This window comes from Heliangelus exortis, chromosome 2 (assembly GCF_036169615.1).
Source record: "Heliangelus exortis chromosome 2, bHelExo1.hap1, whole genome shotgun sequence".
Classification (NCBI taxonomy): domain Eukaryota; kingdom Metazoa; phylum Chordata; class Aves; order Apodiformes; family Trochilidae; genus Heliangelus; species Heliangelus exortis.
Window position 1 is genome coordinate 131561905 of NC_092423.1, and position 23243 is coordinate 131585147.

At 33.9% G+C, this 23243-nt stretch overlaps 1 protein-coding gene across 41 annotated transcripts in view; it reads left to right on the top strand.

Annotated features, from left to right (window-relative positions):
* RIMS2 (regulating synaptic membrane exocytosis 2) overlaps positions 1–23243 on the top strand; it is a 421007-nt gene that overhangs the window by 313111 nt on the left and 84653 nt on the right. For 29 of the 41 annotated variants that reach the window (XM_071738118.1, XM_071738119.1, XM_071738124.1 and 26 more), the window contains 2 exons: positions 11583–11618; positions 16773–16873. In XM_071738118.1, coding sequence (XP_071594219.1) covers positions 11583–11618; positions 16773–16873 — 137 coding nt within the window. Of the gene's footprint in view, positions 1–1940; positions 2471–11582; positions 11619–16772; positions 16874–23243 lie in introns of those variants that run through there. The other 12 variants (XM_071738159.1, XM_071738137.1, XM_071738136.1 and 9 more) reach the window with 2 other exon arrangements.

Genomic DNA, 23243 nt, shown 5'->3' on the forward strand with positions numbered 1-23243 from the left:
AATTAATTGGTCTATTAGTGCTTCCTTCTTATCATTGTTGAATGAAAGAAGTTGGTGCATTACCATGCCACAGCTTCTACTAATTCATTAATATTTGCAACAATTAATAAAAAAATATTATAAGCCATTTATCTCAAAATATATCAGCTCAACAGGTATCCAAAGTGAGAAGATACCTATTAACTTTTATTTTCCTCCTTAGATTCTACTAAGATTATTCAATGATTATTCAATATATTTATTAGTAAAATTTTAAATTATTTGTAATTAATTTTTTTTGTAAGTCACTTTGGTGTACAAACATTTTTTTTCATAACAAATACTTTGCATGAGGACTTCTAAAAATGCAGTTTAAAAAAAAAAAAAAAAGAAAGAAAGAAAAAAAGGTACATGTGACTGTTATGGAGCCAAATACAAGTCATTTCTTTCTAAAACCTTCAAAGAAAACTTCTCTGGTATTCATTTGTATCCATGCTGAGCCTCCATGACTCTGCTAGAATGCCCTGAAATAACATACCAGGCATATTCCTAATTTGAAAATAATATGATTCTAGACATCTTTTGAAAATGTCTTGAAAAGGATTTATTCTAATGCAGTGTATGACTCAAAGCTAAGCATTCTTATGGATATTAATAATAATAAATGAAGTATAAGGGGGTCATGATAGAGATTTTCTAACTGTAGAGAGTGCTTTTGACTTAGTAGGAGTGCTTAATTCAGGGATATAGATGTGTAATAGACAACATTTTTTAAGTACTGTAGCTGCATTTTGGTGGTGGTAGTCATGTTTTATTTAACAGTTATAGCAATTATAGCTACACTACATTAATGCAAGCTGCAATATACAGGTAGAAGCCAAACTTTGTATTCATTTATTTGTATTTCATCCTACGGATACATTGCAATCGTCCAGATAAAAAGGTATAAATATGCCACTTTTTTTTTTTTTTTTTAACATGTAAATACATAGCACGCTTCATCAAGGCTGTCAGCTGCTATGATTTCATATTACATATATCATATATAACTCTTAACATGTATTCATTCTGCAAACAAAATTAATTGCCTAAAAACATAGTCCAAACATATATGTTAGAAGCTGCTTGTGTTAACACTGAAGTTTTTGTACAGTCTTGGCATTTGGTAGTAGATGGAAATTATGATTGGCCAGCTATAGAATGAAATTATACAGCTATTATCAGTGATTATCAGATGAAAATTAGTTTTTTTCTTTAGTTTAATTTTTTTGTTTACATTGCTTTTACTAATTTTGTATTTTCAGTGGTATCTTGATAGTGACTTTAAAATTTTGTGAAAATTATGGCATATTTTTGAAGTGTGTGAACTTTTCTAGAATTTTTAATCTAACATCTGCAGTTTTAATTAATTATGAGCAATCTTATGTGACTCATTAAGAAACTGAAGTTTTTAAATAACTGAAGTTATTTATTTATATATATCTATTAGGAAGAATGCATTTGTTCTGATAGTGATGGTAGCTTCACAGTTCTTTGTAATTATTTTTACTTTTCAAGATTAATTCCTTCCATTGTTTTCCTGCAAATAGATTATTGGTACAGAGAATGACACTGCCCCTCAGATTTTCTCCATGTCTGAGATGACAGTGTCTTTTTGAATATGAAGTAATAAAGTAAGTAAAGAGATTGTTGCTTTGGCATTTAACTTGTATGCATTTGAACTTAGTTTTCTGTGAGATGAGAGTAACATTTGGTTCTGAAAAATTACTTGTTGGATTGACCACGAGAGTTAATAGCTGTATATTCTCTTTTCTCATATTCTATAGTTTCTTCTTGATAATATTGCCTTTGCCAGATTGTCCCAATAATGCAGTCCTTTCCAGAGTGTGTTATGTGGATTCTAAAAATTCCTGTGGTTGTATATCCCTTTGAAAAGGTTTTGGATATGTGATGTTTGATTCAACATAAATTATAACAATTTAATAATACAAAAATCTAATAATGGACTTCCCATTGGTGACATTGAGCTGAATGTTCAACACTTGAAAGAGAAAAATTATATTTATATTCAATTAGGTAAGATTGCAAAGAGTTGAATATCATGAACAAAAGTGTTTGTGCTAGTTAACATACCTTTTCCTATCCAGCTTTTTCTTCAGCTTCATTTCAAGGATTGATTTCGCTGTCAATTATAACTTCTGTTATTTCCTCAGCTCCTATACTAACCCTGTCTTTACTGTTCTTTTTCAACAACAGTAGTTTAACCACTTCTTCTTCAGCTTTCCTTTATCTTCTGGTGTCTCTGTTTTTTTTTCCCCATTTACTGACTCTGCTCTGCAGATTTCTCTCTAAAACAACTTTTGGCCCTTTCCCTCAGTGTCAGTTTTAACCTTCTGAATACATCCTCTCACGCCCATCTCCTTTGTCTATGTCTGTACATTACACGATGTGATCACAGAAGAAGCGGAATCATCAAGGAGAAGAAACTCAGGTCTGTCTCTTCTACTGCTTTTCTCTGTGTTATTTTTTTCATTTTAAGTTTTCTATAGATTGTATCACAGTTCACCTCACATACTTTTCACTTTTTTCCCACTATATATATTTAAGTATTGGCACACTTTAAGAATGTAATTCTTATTACCTATAAACTATGTACTCTACAAAAAGTGTTAAAAGGTGACTGATGACAGTGCTATTACGAAAGATTTTAAGCTGATTTGATTTCTATCATATCAGGTATTTCCCATCTCCATTAATTGAAAATTAGCCTTTAAGCATCCAGCTAGCACATGAATCTATAATTTGTTTTTTCTTTGCATTTGAAAAATGCTACCAAAATTGTGGAAACTCTGATAGAATTAATTGTTTTTCACACAGGGAAGGGTATAATTTGGGAACTAAATAATTTTAGCGAGCTAAATTTCAGGCACTGGAATTTCAAACTTACCTTCATTGAATAAAAACTATTTTGATTAGGAGTTGTTAGTGATCAAAAGCTATTATCTCAGGCCAAAAAAATGTAAAACATAAGGTTATGATAACAAGAGAAAGAGTGAGAAGTAAAAATCTTGTAGGAGCTCTAACTTAGCTGTATTGTCCACGGCTTTTCTTTCATATTGCGCATTACTTGTGATTTAATCTTTCATAACAAATTTTAATCTTCCATTTTATTAAATTTAAAGTACTTTACATTACTGACAGAGAACTAGATTCTAGCAAGGCACCGTAGCTCTGAAAGTGCGGTAGTTGTTCACACTTCCCTGCTTTTCAGTTGTGGTACATCAGAATAACAGTAAAATTCCCCATATATAAGTTAAATTATTTCACTTATAAAACTAATAGCTTACAATTTTTGTGTCAAGGCTCTAATTTTCTGTGCCTTTGCTATTATCCCAACAAATTTTGGGTACATCGACTGGTCCGTTAAACTTAGGTGGTATTTAGTGAAAAATTTTTGTCTTTACTGTGGCTGGCTTCTTCAGAACTCAGTTTCACCTTTTGTAATACTTCTGTCCTAGTCAGAGTCAGAGATTGTCTTTACAGAATCTTGTAGAAGTTATTTGCTGTGGTTTTCATACAAAACAAACTTCAATATAGAAACCACTTAAATTAGAGGAGGGCAAAAGTTGTCTCTGGGCAAGAAGGCAAGTGCTGGTGTGACTTGAATTCCATCTCTGTAATTCAGCACTTTTAGTAAGTAATAAATTATGTGGTGGAAAGACTGATTTTAATTACCTTGTGCTTACCATCCATTCCCAGTTCCTGAGAAATTATCTGGAGTCTCTTTCATTATGAAAATGGAATTAGAGGATTGAGTGACCCATTTCCTATCTGTTCATAATACAAGAAAAGGAAAGTTGTGTACCTTATTGTTCAAGAACCTTCCTATGAGTTATTGGTTAAATGAAAATATTGAATCAACACATTTTATTCTTGTGGTTGGAAAAAAACAGACCTTAAAATGATATCTACTGTTTCAGAAAGCACATCTTTTCATCACTCATGTTTATTGCACATATGGGAGAAGAATTACCTGTGTGTTATTAACTTTTTTTGACTTTCCAGTTCAGGCACACTTTTGCTAAACACTGTTCAGCTCTCTTAAAATCAGAAGTAATTAGTTTATTTTGTGTATAGTAGCTTATTTTTAGATGTATATTTAAAACAAGTACTCTTCCATGTTTTACCTCAATGGCAAAATTGCTTACACGTTCAGTACAAGGTACTTTGAGCAGTCATGTGCATAGATGAAAGCAAGGATGACATTTCAAAGGCATCCCTTTGGAAGAAGTTTTCCCCTTGTTTCAGACTCTGCTTTAAAAAGTCTGGAACTAGGATTATCTATTTATAGGTTTCATTAGGATTTGATTTTCATGATATTTGCTGTACTACCAAACATTCATGTGAATTAAAGGATTAACTATTGATTTGATGTGTTATTAGGCTGAAAGGTTTTGTGAAAGTTAAATATCTGAACTTGTGAATCTTGTATTGAAAGAAAAATATTGCCATTTCTTCTCTGGATATGATAGTCTTTAATTACAAAAATGAGAATTTTATTCTAAATTTTTATTAATTGAAAAGTCCTATGAGAATGAAGCAAAGCTTATGCTGTACACATCCAAATGCAAGTTCAAGAAGCAATGTATACAGCACAAATGCAAGTTCAAGAAGCTAACAAGAACATGAATTAATATTTTTATGTATCTTTTGTTATCTAATAATAATGCTGCCCAAAGAACCTTAGTGATGAAAGAGACATCTTTTTTTTCGTTACAAAGATGATTTGAACCAAATAGTTACTGTTGTGCCAACAGGCTGCAAGTAATACTTACTGTGGTTTTCAAGTATATGAGATACAGAAAACATTCTTTAGTCAGAAAACCCTGACTCAAGTAACTATACCAAAAAATTGATCATCAAAACACTGAAGAGGCTAATCCGTGACAGTTTAAAGGCAGTCAGTGTCCATGAGGCAGAAATAGTTCTGGCTATTTCATTTTAGGTTTATTTTAGAATGAGAAGGGATAGAGTAATGATACTGAGTCATTGCTTCTTTTTGAGGCATTTGTTAGATGGAAGTTAGAAGATGGGGTATTTGGGACATTTCCATTTCTAAAGGTCCATGAAAGGCAGAGAAACAGAGATTCTGTTGCAGTTCTTTTTCTGCAACATCTGGAGCAAAACTCTCATGAGAAGATCACATGAAGGATTGATTACTTCCTAATTATGAGAATGAAATTCAAATAGACAAGGGCTTTGAAATAGGCTTTCCCCCCCCCCCCCGATGTTTTATCATTTTTATGGAAAATGGTGTTTATCATAAAATAATTGCTGGGGCTAAAGCCGATAAAAATGAAAAAAATCTTATTAAAGATGGATGACCAAACTGGAAGCACTCATTCCCTGGTCAGTGGAGAGCCAAACAATAGAAGGGTTTGGCAAATAAACTGTTGCAGAAACCAAGGGCAAAAAATTGGTATGATTGAGAGAGTGTAAGTGTAACAGATCAATTGCAGTCAAGACAAGGACCATAGGTATTTATATTTCTTATCTTTCAGCATCATGAGAGGTTTTTCAAACCTTCAAAGAGTGAATCTACTGTGATATACTTACCCCTTATAAGCAGAACATGACACTCCTCTATTTTTGAGTTTTTGTTAAAGTCAGTATCCAGTGACACCCTTTCCTTTAAAGAATAGGATGGTGCTTTGTTTTGTCTCTGTCTTTCCAATGTTGAAAATAAATTTCTGGATGGAATTTATAGCATTTAAGAACAAATGTGACTAATAACTTGTGCATCTATGAAGATTCCTGTGATAATTAGTTTGACCAGCATGTTTAAAGTCTGCTGCCTTAGACTTTGACTGAGGCATTTAAAGAAGTGGAGACAGGTAAAAGCCAAATTCAGTTTGAAGATACTTAGCATGCTAATAGATGTATCAGATTGAATGACTGGGAGGCTCTTTGTCCTTATTTTTTATTTTTATTAAAATTGAAACTGGAAACCAAAGGCCTCAAAATCCAGCCCCCAAAATAGCTGTATGTACTGACCTGTATGAATAATGGCTGTTCTTCAGTCTGCTGAAGGAAAAACAGGGAAAATATCAGATTGTATAACTGAAACTGAGACCAATATTGTGCAAAAGAGAGAAAAGCATTAGGTATATCTCTGCTATCAGTAAGTGTTTGCTAGTTGAATTTGTAATTCTCCTGACTCTTACATGCTGGTGCATATGCCACTGTATTTGTGTTCTTTGGTTAAATCTTTAACCATATTTATGGTTATTGAGATATTAATGACAATGTCTTGCATTCTAAGGATAGTTGAAGAATCTCTATTAATAGCTGTTTGCTTTTCTGGAAACAGGCATAGTTATCGAGTGTTTGTGCCTATTTTTGAAGTGGCTTTATCAGAATGTAAAATATTCTGTGGTTATAGTGTGAAATACACCAGTGGCAGGAGCTCTGAGGAGCTTGCATACTTGGCAGACAGGATGCTGGAGTGCTTAACAATAAGACTCTGAAGAGTAAGACAATGTAGAGTTTATAGCATGGGTGATCTCAGTGGATTTTTACAAATACAGAATGTCAGGGCCTAGACATCCTCAGATTTTTTCCTTTTACATTTTCAAAATTCTGCTGTTTTTTGTTCATACTGGAAGCATGTAGCAGAATTCTTTGGAGAAGCAAAGGGGAGTTTTAGCTAATACTAGTCTTACTGCTTCTTTCTTTGTCCCTTTTTCCATGTGGGCACTCAGTAGTTTTCAAAGGTCACCAGAATGCAGAATACCTTTGTATGAAGCAGCAAGGGCAAACATCACAGAGTACCCTGCAAAAATCACTTGAGAAAACCCTAATCATTACTTTATTAAACATGCAAAACAGTGTTTTCTGTTTAGCTTCAAAAGATTTTTGTCCTTTACCAGCTGCAGAGATCTATTCCTGGTGATGAAAACCTGAGCTGACCTTGTCAATTTATAACTAGTATTCTAGAGGGCTTTTTTAACTTTCTATCTTAGAACACCACACCATCTTTTTAAGTTCTTTTACTAAGCAGCAAGTATTCTGCAAATAATCCAAAGTAACATTGTTAAAGTGGCCTAAGCATTGTGATAAAAATTTGCTTAATTTGTGAGAAGTGTCCCCCTGGGGTTTCAGTCTTTGTTTAACATGTCAAGTTTGAAGCAAAAAAGAAAAAAACCAACCCTCAGTTCTCAACTAGAAACCAGGAATGCAAAAGCATGCTGCTCCACTAGGAAGCTGGCTAATAAGTTGTCTTCAGTCAAGCATTCCCTTTTAAGGACAGTAATTAACACTTCAATCTCATTAAAGAGTAATATAAAACACTTAACCAACCTTTTTTTTTTCCTTATTCCTCATTTCTGTAGATGTCATTCATATTCTTTTCCTTCTGGCGGTGATGTGGATCACAGACTCTTTGAAAAGGCCTCACTTGCTGCAACATTAACTTTTGTATTTTTGCACATATTGGACATAAAGCCCCAGAGTGATATTTGGCAGCCATTTATATCACACATCACTTGATCTTCTGCTAGACCCTGTAGCATTTAGGCAATTATTTTTTTCACACTATAGACAGATAGAATGACAAAATGTAGAGACAATTTCTTAGATGTAGAGTCAGAGTCAAATGGTCTGGAAATATGAGGAAATGTATTCATTTGAGAGTAAGACCTTTAACTGACAAGTTTTGATGTTCAAATAATTTTTAGATTTTGCTTTTATCTTGTTTAATTTGTCTGTTATGATAAGAATATTGTTTCAGGGATTTAATTCAGTATACAATTAATTGTAATGTATTCTCATAAATAACATTTCAAGAGAAACCTTGATTAAGAAATTTGACTAGCATTTTTTAAAATACTTACCAAAAGTTAGGTCCCTATTTATAACTTTGACTTTTAAAATAAAATGTTAATTAATAATTTGCACTACTTTGAAAAACCAGACTCAATTTTCAATAAAGCACTTGAGTAAAGAAACTAATTTATCCACTCTATAAATACAATTACTAGTAATATTGTTGATTTTAATTGCTTGCAACCATAAAAAATAGAAACATAAAATATTTTCTGTCATTGTCCTGTCTTATGCCTAAATTCAGAGACAAACAAGGAGTTCCACATCTGTGTATTGAAATAAGATGCACATCCTCCAGTGTTGGAGGATGCAATATCATTAATTCAAAGCAAGGAAGTTTAGATTTATTTTAGGTACTGTCCTGACCTCACGTGAACCTCATGTGAAAGAACTAACAGTGAAAGAAAGTTTCCCCAGTGAAAGAGCTAACCTGTTGAACTGATCACTGTACATCTAAAAATCATTGTAAGAGACAGCTCAAGAGCAAACCAGGCTCTGACCTCAAGTTTGGGGCAGTCAGGTGTGAGAGAAGGATGAAACCCTGGGAGGAAGAGTATTAAGCTCAGCCCCTCCAAGCTGTAACCTTAAAGCTGCAGAGCCAAGCTCCCCTTTATGCTCTAAGGAAGACAGCAATTTTTTAGCAATTATTCAACTCTGCCACCAGGGTTGGATGGTCTGATATCCTTCTTCAGCAGAACTGTTATTCTAATCAGACATGTATGGCCATGTTCTGCTCCAGGGCACTTGGGGTCCCTGCTCCACAGGTCTTCTTGGGATGAGATGGGTAAAACCTGCCAGGTTCTCATCAGAAGAACAGATTGAGCTATGGTATTTCCAAGAAAAATATAGCTAACCAGTGTTATTTTAGAACAGTTTTTACTTCTTTTTAAGTACACTCTTGCATCAGTTTCTTGATTAGAATTCCTTTCTGTTCGTTTTATCTTCCAGATGCATGTTAGTAGGTGAGGTATCTATTAGATGTATTAGTAGCTGTTAGTGAGAACAGACCATTTAAAGACCAGGGGAACATGACTGTGCATACTACTTTATGAAATGTCAGGGGTCAGTATAACAGCAATGCCAACTGTGATGGTGGATGAAGGTTTTGAGAGTGGGCCTATAAGTATTTCAATCTCTCTATCCCTATAGTTTACCTAAATATTTCATCAGCATACTTCAATATATTCATATTCTGATTAGGCTGAAAAAATATAGTTATTTTCTGAAATGTACAGAGAAGTCTCCTTCATGAAAGCATTGATTTTTTTTCCTCCAAATTGTTTAATTCTGAAAAGCTTTCATTCTTAAATTGTGACCACTGGATACAGTATATACTTTTCACTTTGTAAGCCAAGGTGCTGGGCTTTATTTAATTATTTATTGTAGAAATTTGTAATAAATGTCACAGCACTTCAATTCCACTTTTATAATTCAAGAATCTAACATGATATTATGCTTGCTTATACTTTTCAAATAAAATTTAATAATAATACAATAATTTTCTAATACTTGCTAATGCTTCTTTTCTATAAGAAAATTTGGAAATGTTTTTCCATACACTTTTCAAATATGGAGCAAGAACAAGTGAAAGTCAGACAGGTTTTGGGTTTCCATTATTTTGACAGTCTTTATTTAAAGACTCTTGGTTGAAAGACATATGGATTAATGGACTTTTAGGAATTTTTAAAGAGGAATTATCCTATGTAGTATTAGGTTTCTCCATTAAGATGGTATTTACAAGGAGTCACATGCATAAGACAAGGGGTAATGGGCACAAGTTGCTCCTGTTGAGATTTTGATTGGGCACAATAGGTAAATTTTTCACCATGACGAGAGTCAGACATTGGAATGGTCTCCTAGGAGAAGTGGTGGATTCCCCCACTTTGGTAATTTTTAAGTTTCAGCTCAACAGGGTACTGAGATATTTCATCTAGACTATAGTATTAGAAGGGCTGGACCAGGTGATCCTTGAGGTCCCTTCTTACCTGACATTCTATGTTTTCAGACACAGTGAAGATTTATTTTCACCATGGGCATGAAGTAACTTTAAAATGTCATCTTCTGTCTGAGCTCAAAGTCAAAGATATTTTAATGTTCTTTCATCTATCTTGCCTTATTTTGAATCAGTGGTATTACTATCAAATTGCAATCTGCTTGGGAAAGCAGTGAGGCAGTAGAAGACTTGTATTTTATATAGGTGATAGCAATTTTAAAATAAAAAACTGAAAGCCTGAAAAGCAAACACAATTATTTCTTTCTGCTATTGTTCTAGCAACAACCACAACCCACACAGATAATACAGGCCAGGCTACCCAAAGGCCAAAGCAGAAGAATGCAAAAGGCCTGGTTTATAAACTGTATACAGTACAGGGCAGGAAAGTTTTGGAATGGGAGAGGTTTCAAGATCATTTGCTATCCACTGATTTTCAAAAGTTTAGGCTCATGACTTGCCATATCTGTTTCCCATTTATTTGCCTAGCAGTTCCACTAGGAATTGTCAGCAGGACAACCTTGATTAGGATGAGATGCCAGATCCTAGCAATGTCTGGTGCCTTAGTTATGCTCTCTGTAGGAACATATTTCGAGTTCTTCTCAAACTTCAGTGTGATTTCTCTTAAAGTATAAATTCACCCTCTGCTTAGATACCCATCTATGAAATGGTGTTTTCATAAATATAAAAGATCTGTTTCCTTCTTCAGTCTGTGTACTATACAGTAGATCATGATTTTGTGAGCAACCCTCAATAACCAATAGTTCTGGAAAAATATTTAGTTCTAATAATAAATGCTATCTTTGGTTTGTAGCTTGGGGCTTGTTGCTCCATATTCATGGGATTGTTTTAATTGAATTGAATATCATTTTGACTTATAGTTAGAAAAAGAAATATAGAGTCTGTTTAAAAGTTAATGTATTTCTAATTAAAGTAAATTTCATTTGACTTGAAATTCTTCCACATTAATTACTAAATTTGGATTTCAGAATGCAGTATTTGTGGGCTGCCAAATTATTTGAGAGGGATTCAATGTATTCTAATTTCATTGTGACAGGGGAATGCTCTGAGCCATTTACAACCTTTGATATGCATTTAGAATACATCAGTTAGCTGGATTTATATTCATGAACTGCTTTCTGAGTATTGATATTAGTGTCTTTTGTTCTTCATATTTTTTTACGTCTAAGACAAGCCACAGTAATATCACCACTAAACCTTTTAACCTTTTAAGTAAAAGCTATGTAATGGATTAAACCAATGAAGATTTGAAGTAATTGCTGAAAACTATTCTGACACATTTATGCTTGAACCATTAGACTGCATATTGTGTGAGCATTTCATAAAACATACAGCACAAGCACAGTTTTTATTTTTATTCTTGTGTCACCCTATTCAAGAAAACTGCAAAGTAGTTATGCCTGACATTTTTCTTGCTCTTTTTTTGTGTTGAATGTGTTAATGACTCTGGAAGTGCAAAATACCAATGGGTTCCCTCCACCAAGCCTTCACTAAGAGTGCACAAATGTACACACTAGCATGCAGTGAATATGCCTCTGGATGTAGAGCACCATACTTGGTTGGCAGATTAAGCTCATCAAATTAATTAAATTTGGTGGGTTTTATCCATTTTTTTCTTTTTAATGCATGGTTTATATCACTATTATTATTTCTGCATTTTGTTTCTCCCCCTCTTTTTGTTTTACATATTGCTTTCATGTGTTTATAGAAGAAAAGAAAGCAGATCCAGAGAATGGGGATACAGGTAGGGTGACTTATTCAATGTATTTTCATGTTTTTGCCCTTAATTTCTTTGGTCTATGCTGTTTAACTAAACACATACCACAGAGCTAGATCACAATTTTGATGTGTTTTAGTGATTTCAAAATAGGCTCCAGGAAATGGAAACTAAGGAAGGGCTCTCCCAAATGGATTTTCTTTGCTTTTTTTTAAAGGATGTCAAACATGAGTAAAAACTGGGAAGAAAAAGACAAGAATCAGCTACAGAAGGCTCTTGTATCCCTTAAGATTTCTGTTCTGTCCTGCCCACTCCAGGCTCAGAGTATGGTCACAGGCACACTGCCTGTTCCTTCTCTATTACAGGTTTCTGACCTCCAGAGTCTCAGTGTTTCTGTAGGACTGTAATCAATAGTTTTCCTCCATGCCTGAGCTTCTGTGCCTCTCAAATTTTGTACCCCTCTTGCCTATGCCTATCTCAAACTAAATCTGTCGTAATATTTTAAGAGAAAATCCACTCTGCTTCTATAATTCGGGTTTCTCTTTTACTCTCTGTGCCTCAGAAGCCCCGCTGCTCATCAAACTCCTACAAACACATCATCAGCATCTGTAGTAGCTAGAATAGCTTAATAATTCCCATTGGAGGAGGCAATGAAAGATCACACAGCTCTCAGGGGTTTTTTAAATTTTTTTATTTTTCAAATAGGTAGGTTTTCCTTAGGCTGAGATGGATGACAAGGCCACTTTGTTGTCCTCTTTGTCTCTAATACTGGACCACAGGCTATCAACTGGAGAGACTTACCCTAGAGAGCAACCAGTATTTCACCTCTTTAGCTCCAGGCTGAAATGAATGATTGCTTATCTCCTTGTAAAAATTTGACTGTTTGAGCAGTTGAGGTCAGGAAAAGTTAGGTACTAACAACTGATTACATCCCCCGAAAATTTTTATCATAAAAAAACTTAGTTTTCAGTTATGAAGAAAGTCTTAGTGGCTTGATCAGGGATTCTCGTGCTTGCCCTGAGTCCTGATGTAGGAATTATGCAGCCACCACGTAGACTGTGGTAGGAGTTATGTGGATGTTGAATCAACAGGACATTCCTAGGTTCTGCTTTAATAAAAGAAGCAAATGGAGTTCCTTATCTTCTATATTTCATATGCAATAGTAGCTACAGCTAAAGTTGGGTGCCTCTGAAGAAGGGCCCCACTCATTTTTACTCAATTTTACAGCCTCTCTAGGTTGCTTGATTTCCTGATGGCACTTCCACTCACTAGTGGAGTTTGAGGTCTATTTTTCTGGTTTGCTTATGCAGCCTCCAAGAACCTTTATTGTCTGTGTCTTGAGATAAAGCATTATCTTTTATTACAGAGTATTCTTTAGTTTTGTTAAAATTTTAAAATTAAGTTAAAATTTTACTTACACTTCCATATCTATTGGCTGCATTTCCATAAATAAAATTAAAGGTAAAGTACAATTCATGCCACCTAAGGCTTAATTTACTTAAGTCACTAGCACCAAGCTCTGGCAAAAATTAGTGTCTCACTACAGTCCTCTTGGATCCAAGGGCAGGTTACAGGTGTGCTGAGCACAGTACTAGGGCACCTTAGTCTGGCATTTCAGTACTGTGCACTCTAGTTGTGCTGCTTTCCTACAGCACAGTCTCTTCTGAAAATATTGATAATGGCTGGTATTCAGTTGGCAGCTGGCTTTTTGTGAGCCAGGTATTTCCCTGTGCTGATGAATACTGAACTGAGCTAAGCTTCTGGCCATGTTTTTTTTTAACCTTAGGGTTGCTCAAAATATGCAAAATTCTGAGATGTTGCCTAGAATATAATGATCCCAGTTGTGTTTGGTGGTGGATGTCAGACTTAGTTCTTCCATCAGTCTTCTTTAATTCTTTGTGTTACTACAGATGAAGTTTGAGTGTCTCATTACCTCTTTCTGCTGGAGGCACATCTCCTGTCTAGAAGCAAAACTCTAGAAGGAAGTAAAGGCAGAACTGTACAAATGAACTCAGTTTTGCCTGGTCAACATTTGGTTGCATACACTTGGTGTATGCATCATGGCCCTGCACGAAAATATATCAGAGTGTCTTTAGTCTCTATAGACCTGAAAATGTGTTTTGCTGGGGTCTAGCTAAGGACTTGAATAACAAAAGGGCTCATGTTCCTACATTTTCAACATGCTGAGAAGTAATAGGTAGATTTTGTTAGCTTTGATTTGTCTAAAAACACTCCATCTACACCTCTCATTACAGTGGAGACCTTAGTATAGGACTGATGTTCAGCCTTGGTTTTCAAAATCATGTTAGGAGCTGAAGCTTCCTAATGCACTCAAGCAGTTACGAACCTTCTGGAAGTACTTTCCAACACCACTAAACCCTGACACATAGGTTTCAGCTATATTTTTAGGTTTGTCAGCAGAAGTGGAGATGGTTATAGCCCTGCATTTCCACTGCTTGGTGTGACGTGCATTGGGAGGTACCATGACACTCCTTCAACCTTTCCTCCTCCCATCCAGATCAGGGCTGCAGCTGCTTTGGTTACATCAAGATTAGCCCCTGGCAGGCAGTGACCCTGCACACTCTTTCTGCACGTCAGCTCCATGCAGAGTACAACCAAAGCTGATCTTCTGCATTGTGAACTTTCCATTGCCCTCAGGATTCCTTAATTTTTATGAGTAACTGAATTCACTTACTTGTTAAAGGCAGTTCCAAAAAGACATAAGCAAGCTAGATTTTCTTTTAATACGCCTTTATCGGGATTTTATTTTTTCTAATTTTTACTTTTTCTCTTGAAACTAAGATGTGCCACAAATTTTGCTTATTTTGCTCAAGGACTCAGACTGAGGGCTTATGTGTTATAATTCCCTTTCAACTGCATCTTCGTGCTTGGTTTTGAAGATGAGAACAGACTGGAAACCTAACTTTCATTTTGCTAAATGATAATAGATAAGAATGGAGTTAATTAAAATAATTGCGAAATTTCTAATTTATTCTCAAGACATGTAATTTCATAATTTTTAATTTCCTGAAATTTGGTAGAATAACAGGGTAAAAAGAACATATGTGATGATTTAATAAGAAAACTTTATAAGAAAAATTGTCAAAATTTTTCTTTTGGTGAAATGTTATTTTCATATAATAAATGTATAAAATATATTTTATATTATATATACTATAATAATATAATTTATTATATAATATGATATATTGCATATTATTATATATTATATATAATATATATTATACATTATATATTACATATCATTATATGATCTATATTGAATGTTGCATATAATATTATGTTGCATATTATAATATGATGTTATGTATTATATATATCTTGTATATTAAAATTTAATATTTATATAATATAACCTTTGTTATATTGCTGAAGGATGGCTCCTACTGATTGTTCTGCATTTAGTGATTGCACTGCATGTTAATGACAAATTTGCAGTACTGCTTTGAGGCCTTTAATAGTTGCAGAACTTGCAATAGGAAAAACTAGCTGTATTTTTGGGGAGGAATTTTCATCTGCTGCCGTCTTTTTTATTTTTTTCCTCCGTAAAAACCAGCATTTTTCCCCCCATTAATTTTTGTGTTTGTTCATATTCTTAAAAATTCTGATGAAGTTCCCTGGAAGTGTTCAAGGGCAGGTTGGATGGAGCTTTGAGCAACCTGGTCTGGTGGAAGGGGTCCCTTCCCATGGCACAGGGATTGGAACAAGGTGATCTTAAAGTCCCTTCCAACCCAAGCCAGTCTGTGATTCATTGTTGTTTGTGGAGAGTAAAGATGGAGATTCTGTACAGAAATATCTGAACACAGAGAGTTTACAAATAGCAGTACAATTTAGCCTTATTCACTTCCCTCTTTCTTCTGTTTTCCACAAAGTGCCACAAGATTCAGCTGACAGATCTCTCTCATCCTATGTTACTACCATTACTGTTGTCAAAAAAAAAGACAAAGCTCAGAGACCATGTGAAAAGCTCCACTTTGCTATTAGATTATGACTTAGAAATGAGGTTTAGAGTTTAAATCAGATATGTGTAATACACTGGAATCTAATATTCCGATCTCAGTTCCATAAATGAAACTCCAGATTGTTCAATATATTTAATGTACAGAAACTTCCATTTATGACTTGTGGGATTTAGAAATTTTAATCCTAGACAACTTCTGTGTTAAAAACCAGAAAAATTAAGACAAATGCCAGTCAAAATGAATGTTATTTAGAATTCAGTTGGTAAAGAATTACTTATTATTTATGCTATGTGAAAGCAGAAGTAAGCCCATCTGTAAAAAATACATATATTTTGTTGGAAAATCTTTTTTTTTTTTTTTCTTTTTTTTTTTTTTTTTTTTAAATTATGAGTTATTTTCTTCCTCTTGTTTTTCTGTTTCTCATTCTTCCACCTCAAGTTTGGCAGTTCCTTACTGTTTCACATAGTCAGTTATGGTGTTACATTATCAGTTGGCTGAAACCAGCTGCTGCCCAAGTCATATAGTAAGAACCCATCCCTAATTGAGACTAATCATGTATTTGGGCCAGGAAGAATTAATTCTGAAATAATTCTTGAATTTGTGTGTTATTAGAATGTAATACAGTGATGCCACTGGGTGGCTCTTTAACATTCCTTTATGAATCTTTAAATTGGTTTGGGTATATTAAGGATATGCTGAAGGGTAAAAAGAAACTCTGCCAGCCTATGGGTGTTACTTGATTAGTACTTGGTATAAAAATAATTGTATCACACTCTAACAAATGCAGAGCTAGGATCTCTGCCCAAAAATAAGCAGGTAGTCTTTGTATTCCTTTTTTAAAATAAAAGACTCAGTTTATTGTGAATGTTTTTAAATAGTAAAATTCTACACTTCTACTCTATGGAAACATTCTGTTCATTTGCATTCATTTTTTCCATAAAGTTGATTTCATTTGAATTGTGTAGATTACACAACACCTATGAAGATTTCTGCTGAAATACTTATCTACTACTTTTCCTCCGCTTGCAATTTTTTTTCCCTGCAAAATTGAAACGCATAAAACTATATACACTGTAATTTAAGTAAATAAGAATTCATCTCTTTCTGTTATAACTTCCATAAGCATAACTTTAAACTGGCAATTGAAGACTCCTTGTGTATTTATTATTTTTTTTTATTATTTTTTTTAACTTAACAGGTGCAATGGATGTAGAAGAAAGGAATCGCCAAATGAAAATGAGCAAGTACAAACAGGTAGCAGGATCAGATTCCAGGCTGGAACAAGATTATCATTCTAAGGCAAGGGAGTTTTGTTTTGAAAAGCAACAAAATATACTAAATTGCAATATCCAATACCCTTTTAGAAAGTAATAGATGACTGGGAGGTTGTTTCTTCAGTAAAAGGTTCTTGTGTTTCTATAATAAAATCACTGGAAGCATGCAGCAAAAGCCTTAACACAAAGTGTTCGTAATTATTAAAATTTAAGAAGGACAAGTTAAATTAAATAAAAGTGCCAATGTTCGTTGGCATGAACAATAGAGCCATGATTTAAAAGCTCAGAGACAAGAAAAAAGGAGATTGAATGATAGGTGGAATGAGAGCTATTGAAACCTGTTCATGTTGTTCATATAGCTGAACACAGGGCTAGCTTGATGTATTGAAAACTGGAAGAGAAAATTTACTTATTTCAATAGTAGCAGTTTGGCTTTTGGAAGAATATTCTATATATTGACACAAGCCTTCAACCCAGCTGTGGCATTTTGCCAAAAATATGAACTCTGAATTGTTTCATAGTAGTATAGCCCACATATATGATCCAGAATTTCCTGCTGTTTGGAACAGGGTCATGTCACATACAGTGTGTTAATTAAAATGATCAAGATATTTTCAATTTAAACTTCTATTATACAAAAATAATTTAGTGTCCTCTAAAAACTTGGCTAATTGAGGTCAGATTGTAAATGGGAAACACAAGACTTCTGACCTATAAAGGCTGACTGAGGAAGAGAAGTCTGTTTTAGACTTTATTTCCAGGATTTACTTATTTCCTTGCTCCAAGGATTGGCAATTAAAAATTGAAGACAAATCATAAAATTTATTAAGTATTATTAGTTTTGCAGATAAATTAAACTAAGAAACTTGATACAATTACTTTGTGGAATGTACAGTGTGGGAAAACAGGAAGAGCTGTAGCGAAGCCCAAGAAAAAATGGAAATCACTGTTAATGAAAATAGAATCAACAAAGCAAAAAGAAAACTGTGAAAAAGACTTAATTTAAAATTCTGTAGATGTGCTGCATGATCATTTGGATATTTCAAAAATTTAGGGATCACTGCAAAAGGTATTGGAATTTTTATTAACATGTAGGAGGGACTTGGTATACTGTCATGTTTTATGTTGACACAGCAAAAATATTTTCACCTATATCTATATCTTGTCAGCTTTGACAGGTGTTGCCTTTTAAATATGAGTGTAATTATGTGAGCAGACCTTCTGGCACAAGTTATGATTGTCTGTACCACAGAAATATGTTTGTATGTATTGTATGTATACCCAGTCTTACTATGCTAATTTTCCTGCTTCCTCAATACTTGACTGAAATTTGAATCAGAAATAGAACGGGTGTGGAGTAAAGAGAGTAAATGGTCTCTCATGTGAAGGAGCTGGATAGAATATAGCTACCTAAGGAAATATTTCCTTCCCTTGTTTTTCAGTTTCACCCCTGCCATATTTTTGGGCCTCACTATAAATATTTAATCTATTTTATTAAGATTTTACCTTCAGTATTATTGGAATGTATTAAAGAGGAAAAATACAAATTTAATTATTTTATGAAAATGGTGGTTTATTGCACACATCAAAAAAATAGTCTCCAAGAATAAGTAGTTAATTTACTCTTCTACCAAACTGTATTTTCAGTATTTGAAAACGATGCATTTATTCTGTCAACGAACTTGCGGAACTAAACACTGAATATTCACATATATGTACTAATTTGAAATGCATACTTAAATTTGTGTATTTTTAAAGCCATATGAGAATCACAACTCTCATGAGCCCTATGAGAGTTCTGTCTTCACTTTTTTACTGCTTCAGTTCCCCTTAATTAAGTGCCTAAAGTATCTAGAGACAGAAGATTAGGAAGTATAATTTATCTATCTGTTTTCTACAAGAATTCTGCTGGAGTCATGTACTGAAACACATGTGTTAAATGCTGTCTGAAGTCTCACATTCTGTATGCTATGAAGTGACTTCAACCTTTTAAATCTGTCAGGAAGCATAAGCAGGCAGGGAGGAGAACCACGCGTAAGACAAATGTTGTTAAGTAAGCATGAAACAGCATTCAGGAAAACAAAGACATGGGGTGTTCTTTTCCATTTCTGTTTTATTTCTCTCTTTAAATGAAAGTCAACAGCAACTCTATGTCCCTGATGATTACTTTGAGATAAGAAAAAATACCCTTTCTTGCTAAGAAGCAACAGCTCTTAGATGTTAAATTACATATTAAAATAGGTATCCCTTTTTGTTCTACCCCTGGAAGTCATTACTAGAGATTTTAGAGCAAGGTTCATGTGCTTCTGTGGTGCAAAGCCATATGTTTACTTCCACACAACTGTGTTCCTGGAAGCTGCTGAAATATGATTTTTCTCTTATATTTTTCCCTCATGATTGATAGAGCTGAAGGTGATGTTTTTATAATTCCTATACCTGCCTCATAATTTTTTGAAAATTAAGTGTTGTGCTTCGAGAATATTGTGTGTACTTGAGTTTGGTGGGTAATGTAATATACTGTGAAAAGGAGTATTTTCTTAAAATGCAGTAGAGGAAAGCACACAATGTATTTGATTATCATATAAACAAATTTATGACCAAGGTGACATGACAGGAAAAATACTGTGGGCTTTAAGGATGAGATAAAAGTATTTCTGGTATTGGAACACCTATTTCTGAATACCATTGAGTGAGTATTAGTAGACTTATACTAAATGGGACATACACTGAAGTCTGAATTGCAGTGCTGGCAGAAGCTGGCATGCAGAAAAATCTTTATTCTGATATTACAGAAAAAACAACAAAACAAAGCACAGTAGCATAAGAGTTTTCCACCAGGGACAAGTAACTATCTACCACACTGTGTCTCTTCAACACAAGCCTGATTTATGTAATTTTCCTCAAGAATCTATCTAGTTTATTGTTTTGCACAAAAACTAAGGCTCTCTCTTCTTAAGTGTTTAGGCAAGATTCACTGTGAAGAGGGAAGTGCCAAGACGGGAGCCCAGAGAAGCTGAGTGAGAAGCAGCCTAGATTCACTTTGGGTTCATTTGGATGATCTGGCTTTTGAAGCTGGCTCCCAAACCCTCTTAAAACCTCTCTGAAACTCTCTGCCTTTCTTCTTGCTTGGTGCTGCTTCCATTAGCTCTTCTGGCAAACAGTTAAGTAGCTCCTTCCCCTGGCCATTCCCACCACTTCTCAGATTCAGGAATCCCTGCTGACTAATTAAGGATAAAGGATGGGAGGAATCATGCCATTTGTCTCTCCTTGCCCCCATGACTGGAATATGCCCAGTGGATTGACTGGGGGAACTGAGAAAAAAAAGAAAATATACTCCTTGTGTATGGAGTCCTAGAAGTGTTTGCAGTCAATGTGAAAGCAGTGTAGAGTCAAGACAGAATTCCATCAGCTCAGGCCATACAAACCACTGCAGGGGGTCTGAGTAACCAGATGTGTTGAATGCCATAGTAAAGGGGGGTGGATTTATCTTGGAGTGAGAACAGTGAAAAAACAATTGTTTTCTTTAAGGAACAAATGTAAAACTGTCAACTAGCTGACACATGTTTAAACCTCAGAGTATTATGAGGCTCATTTTATTTGTTTTATTAGGAGAAAACAGTGACCTAGAAAAAAAATCTGAGAAATTCAGTTATATAATGTAGCAATTAGTAATAGCCAGTAATGTATATATACAATATAGCAATATAGCAATATATATATACACAATATATACAATATACGATATAACATAGTAGTGCAACAAGGAACGAAGTTGGGGTAGAAGACATGAAAGACCAGATAAAAACTGAAGTTTTCACTGAACTGGTGACAAGATTATTTAGCCAAATGTATAAAAGAGTACATCAAATATAGAATACAGTACACCAAAGAGGACTTTCCAACTCCACTTTTAATGATTCAAATTGATTATAAGACTGGAAGATTCTACATAATCAGATGTATGTAATTCTGCAGTTCCTGTTAATCAATAACCCCAATTTAGGTTTCAGATATGAAGTGTAATTCTCTGTGTTTGGTATAGAAGAGCACTAATATTAAGCAGTGTACCAAGCTGCTTTGTGATCTTCTAACCTCCTAGCAAGACCCAGATAAATTAAGCTGTGGACAGTAAGAATTAAGTGTCCACTTAGTTTATTTGAATAGTGTAGATGCAGCTGAAATGCCATTGGAGCATGGAGACACTGAAAAACTGCAGTTCTTCAGATTGAGACATTTTGATCCAACAATGAGTCCTTATGGGTTACCCATGTGCAAAAGGTAAGAGCTTTTACACTGGAGGGGGAGGAGGTTGAGTTTGAATACATCAGAAGCAAATCTTAACTCACAGTCTTGTCACAAGCTGCAAAAGTGTCCAAGAGCTGCCTTTTTCCTCTGAAACCTGCAGGAAGTAGTTTATCTCTTGGTACAGCTACATATGGTGTTTTGGGGTTACCTTTGTCTCCTCAAAAAATGAAACAGAGCAGTGCACAGAGAAGCAAAGCTTGTTAGCAAAAGCACTTGTCACTTTTCTTCCTGAAATCCTTGTGGAAGAGGAATTGAGTAAACTTCCAAGCTAATAGAATGATGAGAACTTTGAAATTCTTACTGTATATAAAGCTGTAGTTGATTTGTAATTAATATCCATATTCCCTCAAAACAGTGCAGAAATTAGAAATCTGTATTGTATATATTTCTTTTTAAAAAAACATGTTTAAATTTTAAAATTTTTGATATCTGAAGAAAACTTGGAAAGACAAGAGAATTAGAATGGAACAATGCTGAAGAATAATTAGGAAGGCAAAAATTAACACACCCAATGCCACACACACAAATAGTCCATGTAATTAATTCTGTAAAATATATATAAAACTAGGGGCCTAACCTAAGTAGAGTTTGATAGGCTTATAAATGGGAATAGCTAATATTACAGTTCTGGTTTCCATAAACACATGTTTTACAGTTCAGTTAAATAAAGACTGAAAATTGTAGCTAGATGAAATTAATTCAGAATTCTAATTTTGAGCTCCATACACACGATGATGTAGAAAACATCTCTCATTTCTGTTTTTGTCAAACTGTATTTTGCTGGTGAGTTAAAAGAAATATAGTGACTTTGTATATAAATATGGATGGGTGTGATTTCAAGTATTTTCTTTTTAAGTTAACAATACACAAACTGAAATTTCTGTTGCTAAGCTATCGTTTTTCTTTTTCATTTAATTAAATCTCATCATTTATTTTGGTTTTGATGCTTTTCTAATTTAATTCTTTAACTCTTGAGTATCTATGTTTATTAAAGATTTAAGGTACTCTGTGATGCTGTGGCTAATACAAATACTTCATTTACATATGATGATGGCTGAAGTATGAATATTTGAAAGTAGACTGATACTTGTTGGCTGTCAACAGGTGCCTTCTGAGTCAGCCATTTTCTTAGGTTTTGTGTAAGCTTCTATTACTAATTCTATTATTAATCATATTTCTAGAAAGCAGAGGTTAAATTCATTATAAAGTGTTGTTAAAGTATCTTGTAATTTTGTAATGAATATTAAAGATAGAAAATTGCTCCTGAAAGTAAAAACTAAAATCAACAGTCTATTTTGGCTTGGAATATTCATCAGTTATTGGAGTCCATTGAGAAAAAAAGGGATTTCAATAGCAGAAATTTACTTTTTTTCCATTTAAAAAACACACAAAAAATACTAAGTGTAGCAAAAAGTCTTAAGTTTTACTCTTATAACGACTGTTCTTATGCAAAAAGCAAGTATTTTCCAGAAAAAAAAATTATATCAAACAAATATATATCAAATATACATCAAAATATATAAAAAAAGATTTCTATCAAAGCTGGATTCAATGAAGAGATAGATCATAACCCTACTTTCCACTGAAAAATCAACTGGGTGCTGTTTTGACCAATTTCCAGCTTGTGTAATCATTGCAATTTATCTTAACTCCTTTTATTCTCTTTGCAATAGAAGATCTTTTCTTTTCAAAAATACTTTGTATAGACATGAGAACTGCCAAACTGTTAGTTTGTTTTGGTTCAGAGTGGCTATCTTTTCATAGTAAACTCAATTATTTCTGTTTACAGTTCTTACCTGTATTCAGGATGTAAAGTTCCAAGATGCTTTTGAACTGTGTAAAAATTAATCTATAAAATAGTGTGACTGTGCTTGAATTAATTATCTTGGATTTAATGAAATTGATGTCATGCTGATAATCCATGAGATCTACTGAAAACAAGAAAGAAAATTAACTGCAAAATATGTACTTAATACCAAAATACCAAAATGTGACATTCAAAAATACTGAATATATTAAGTTAATTGAATTGCTGCACAGTCGGGGAGCTCCAAGAGATGAAAATAATAATCTGTGATAACATGTATCAC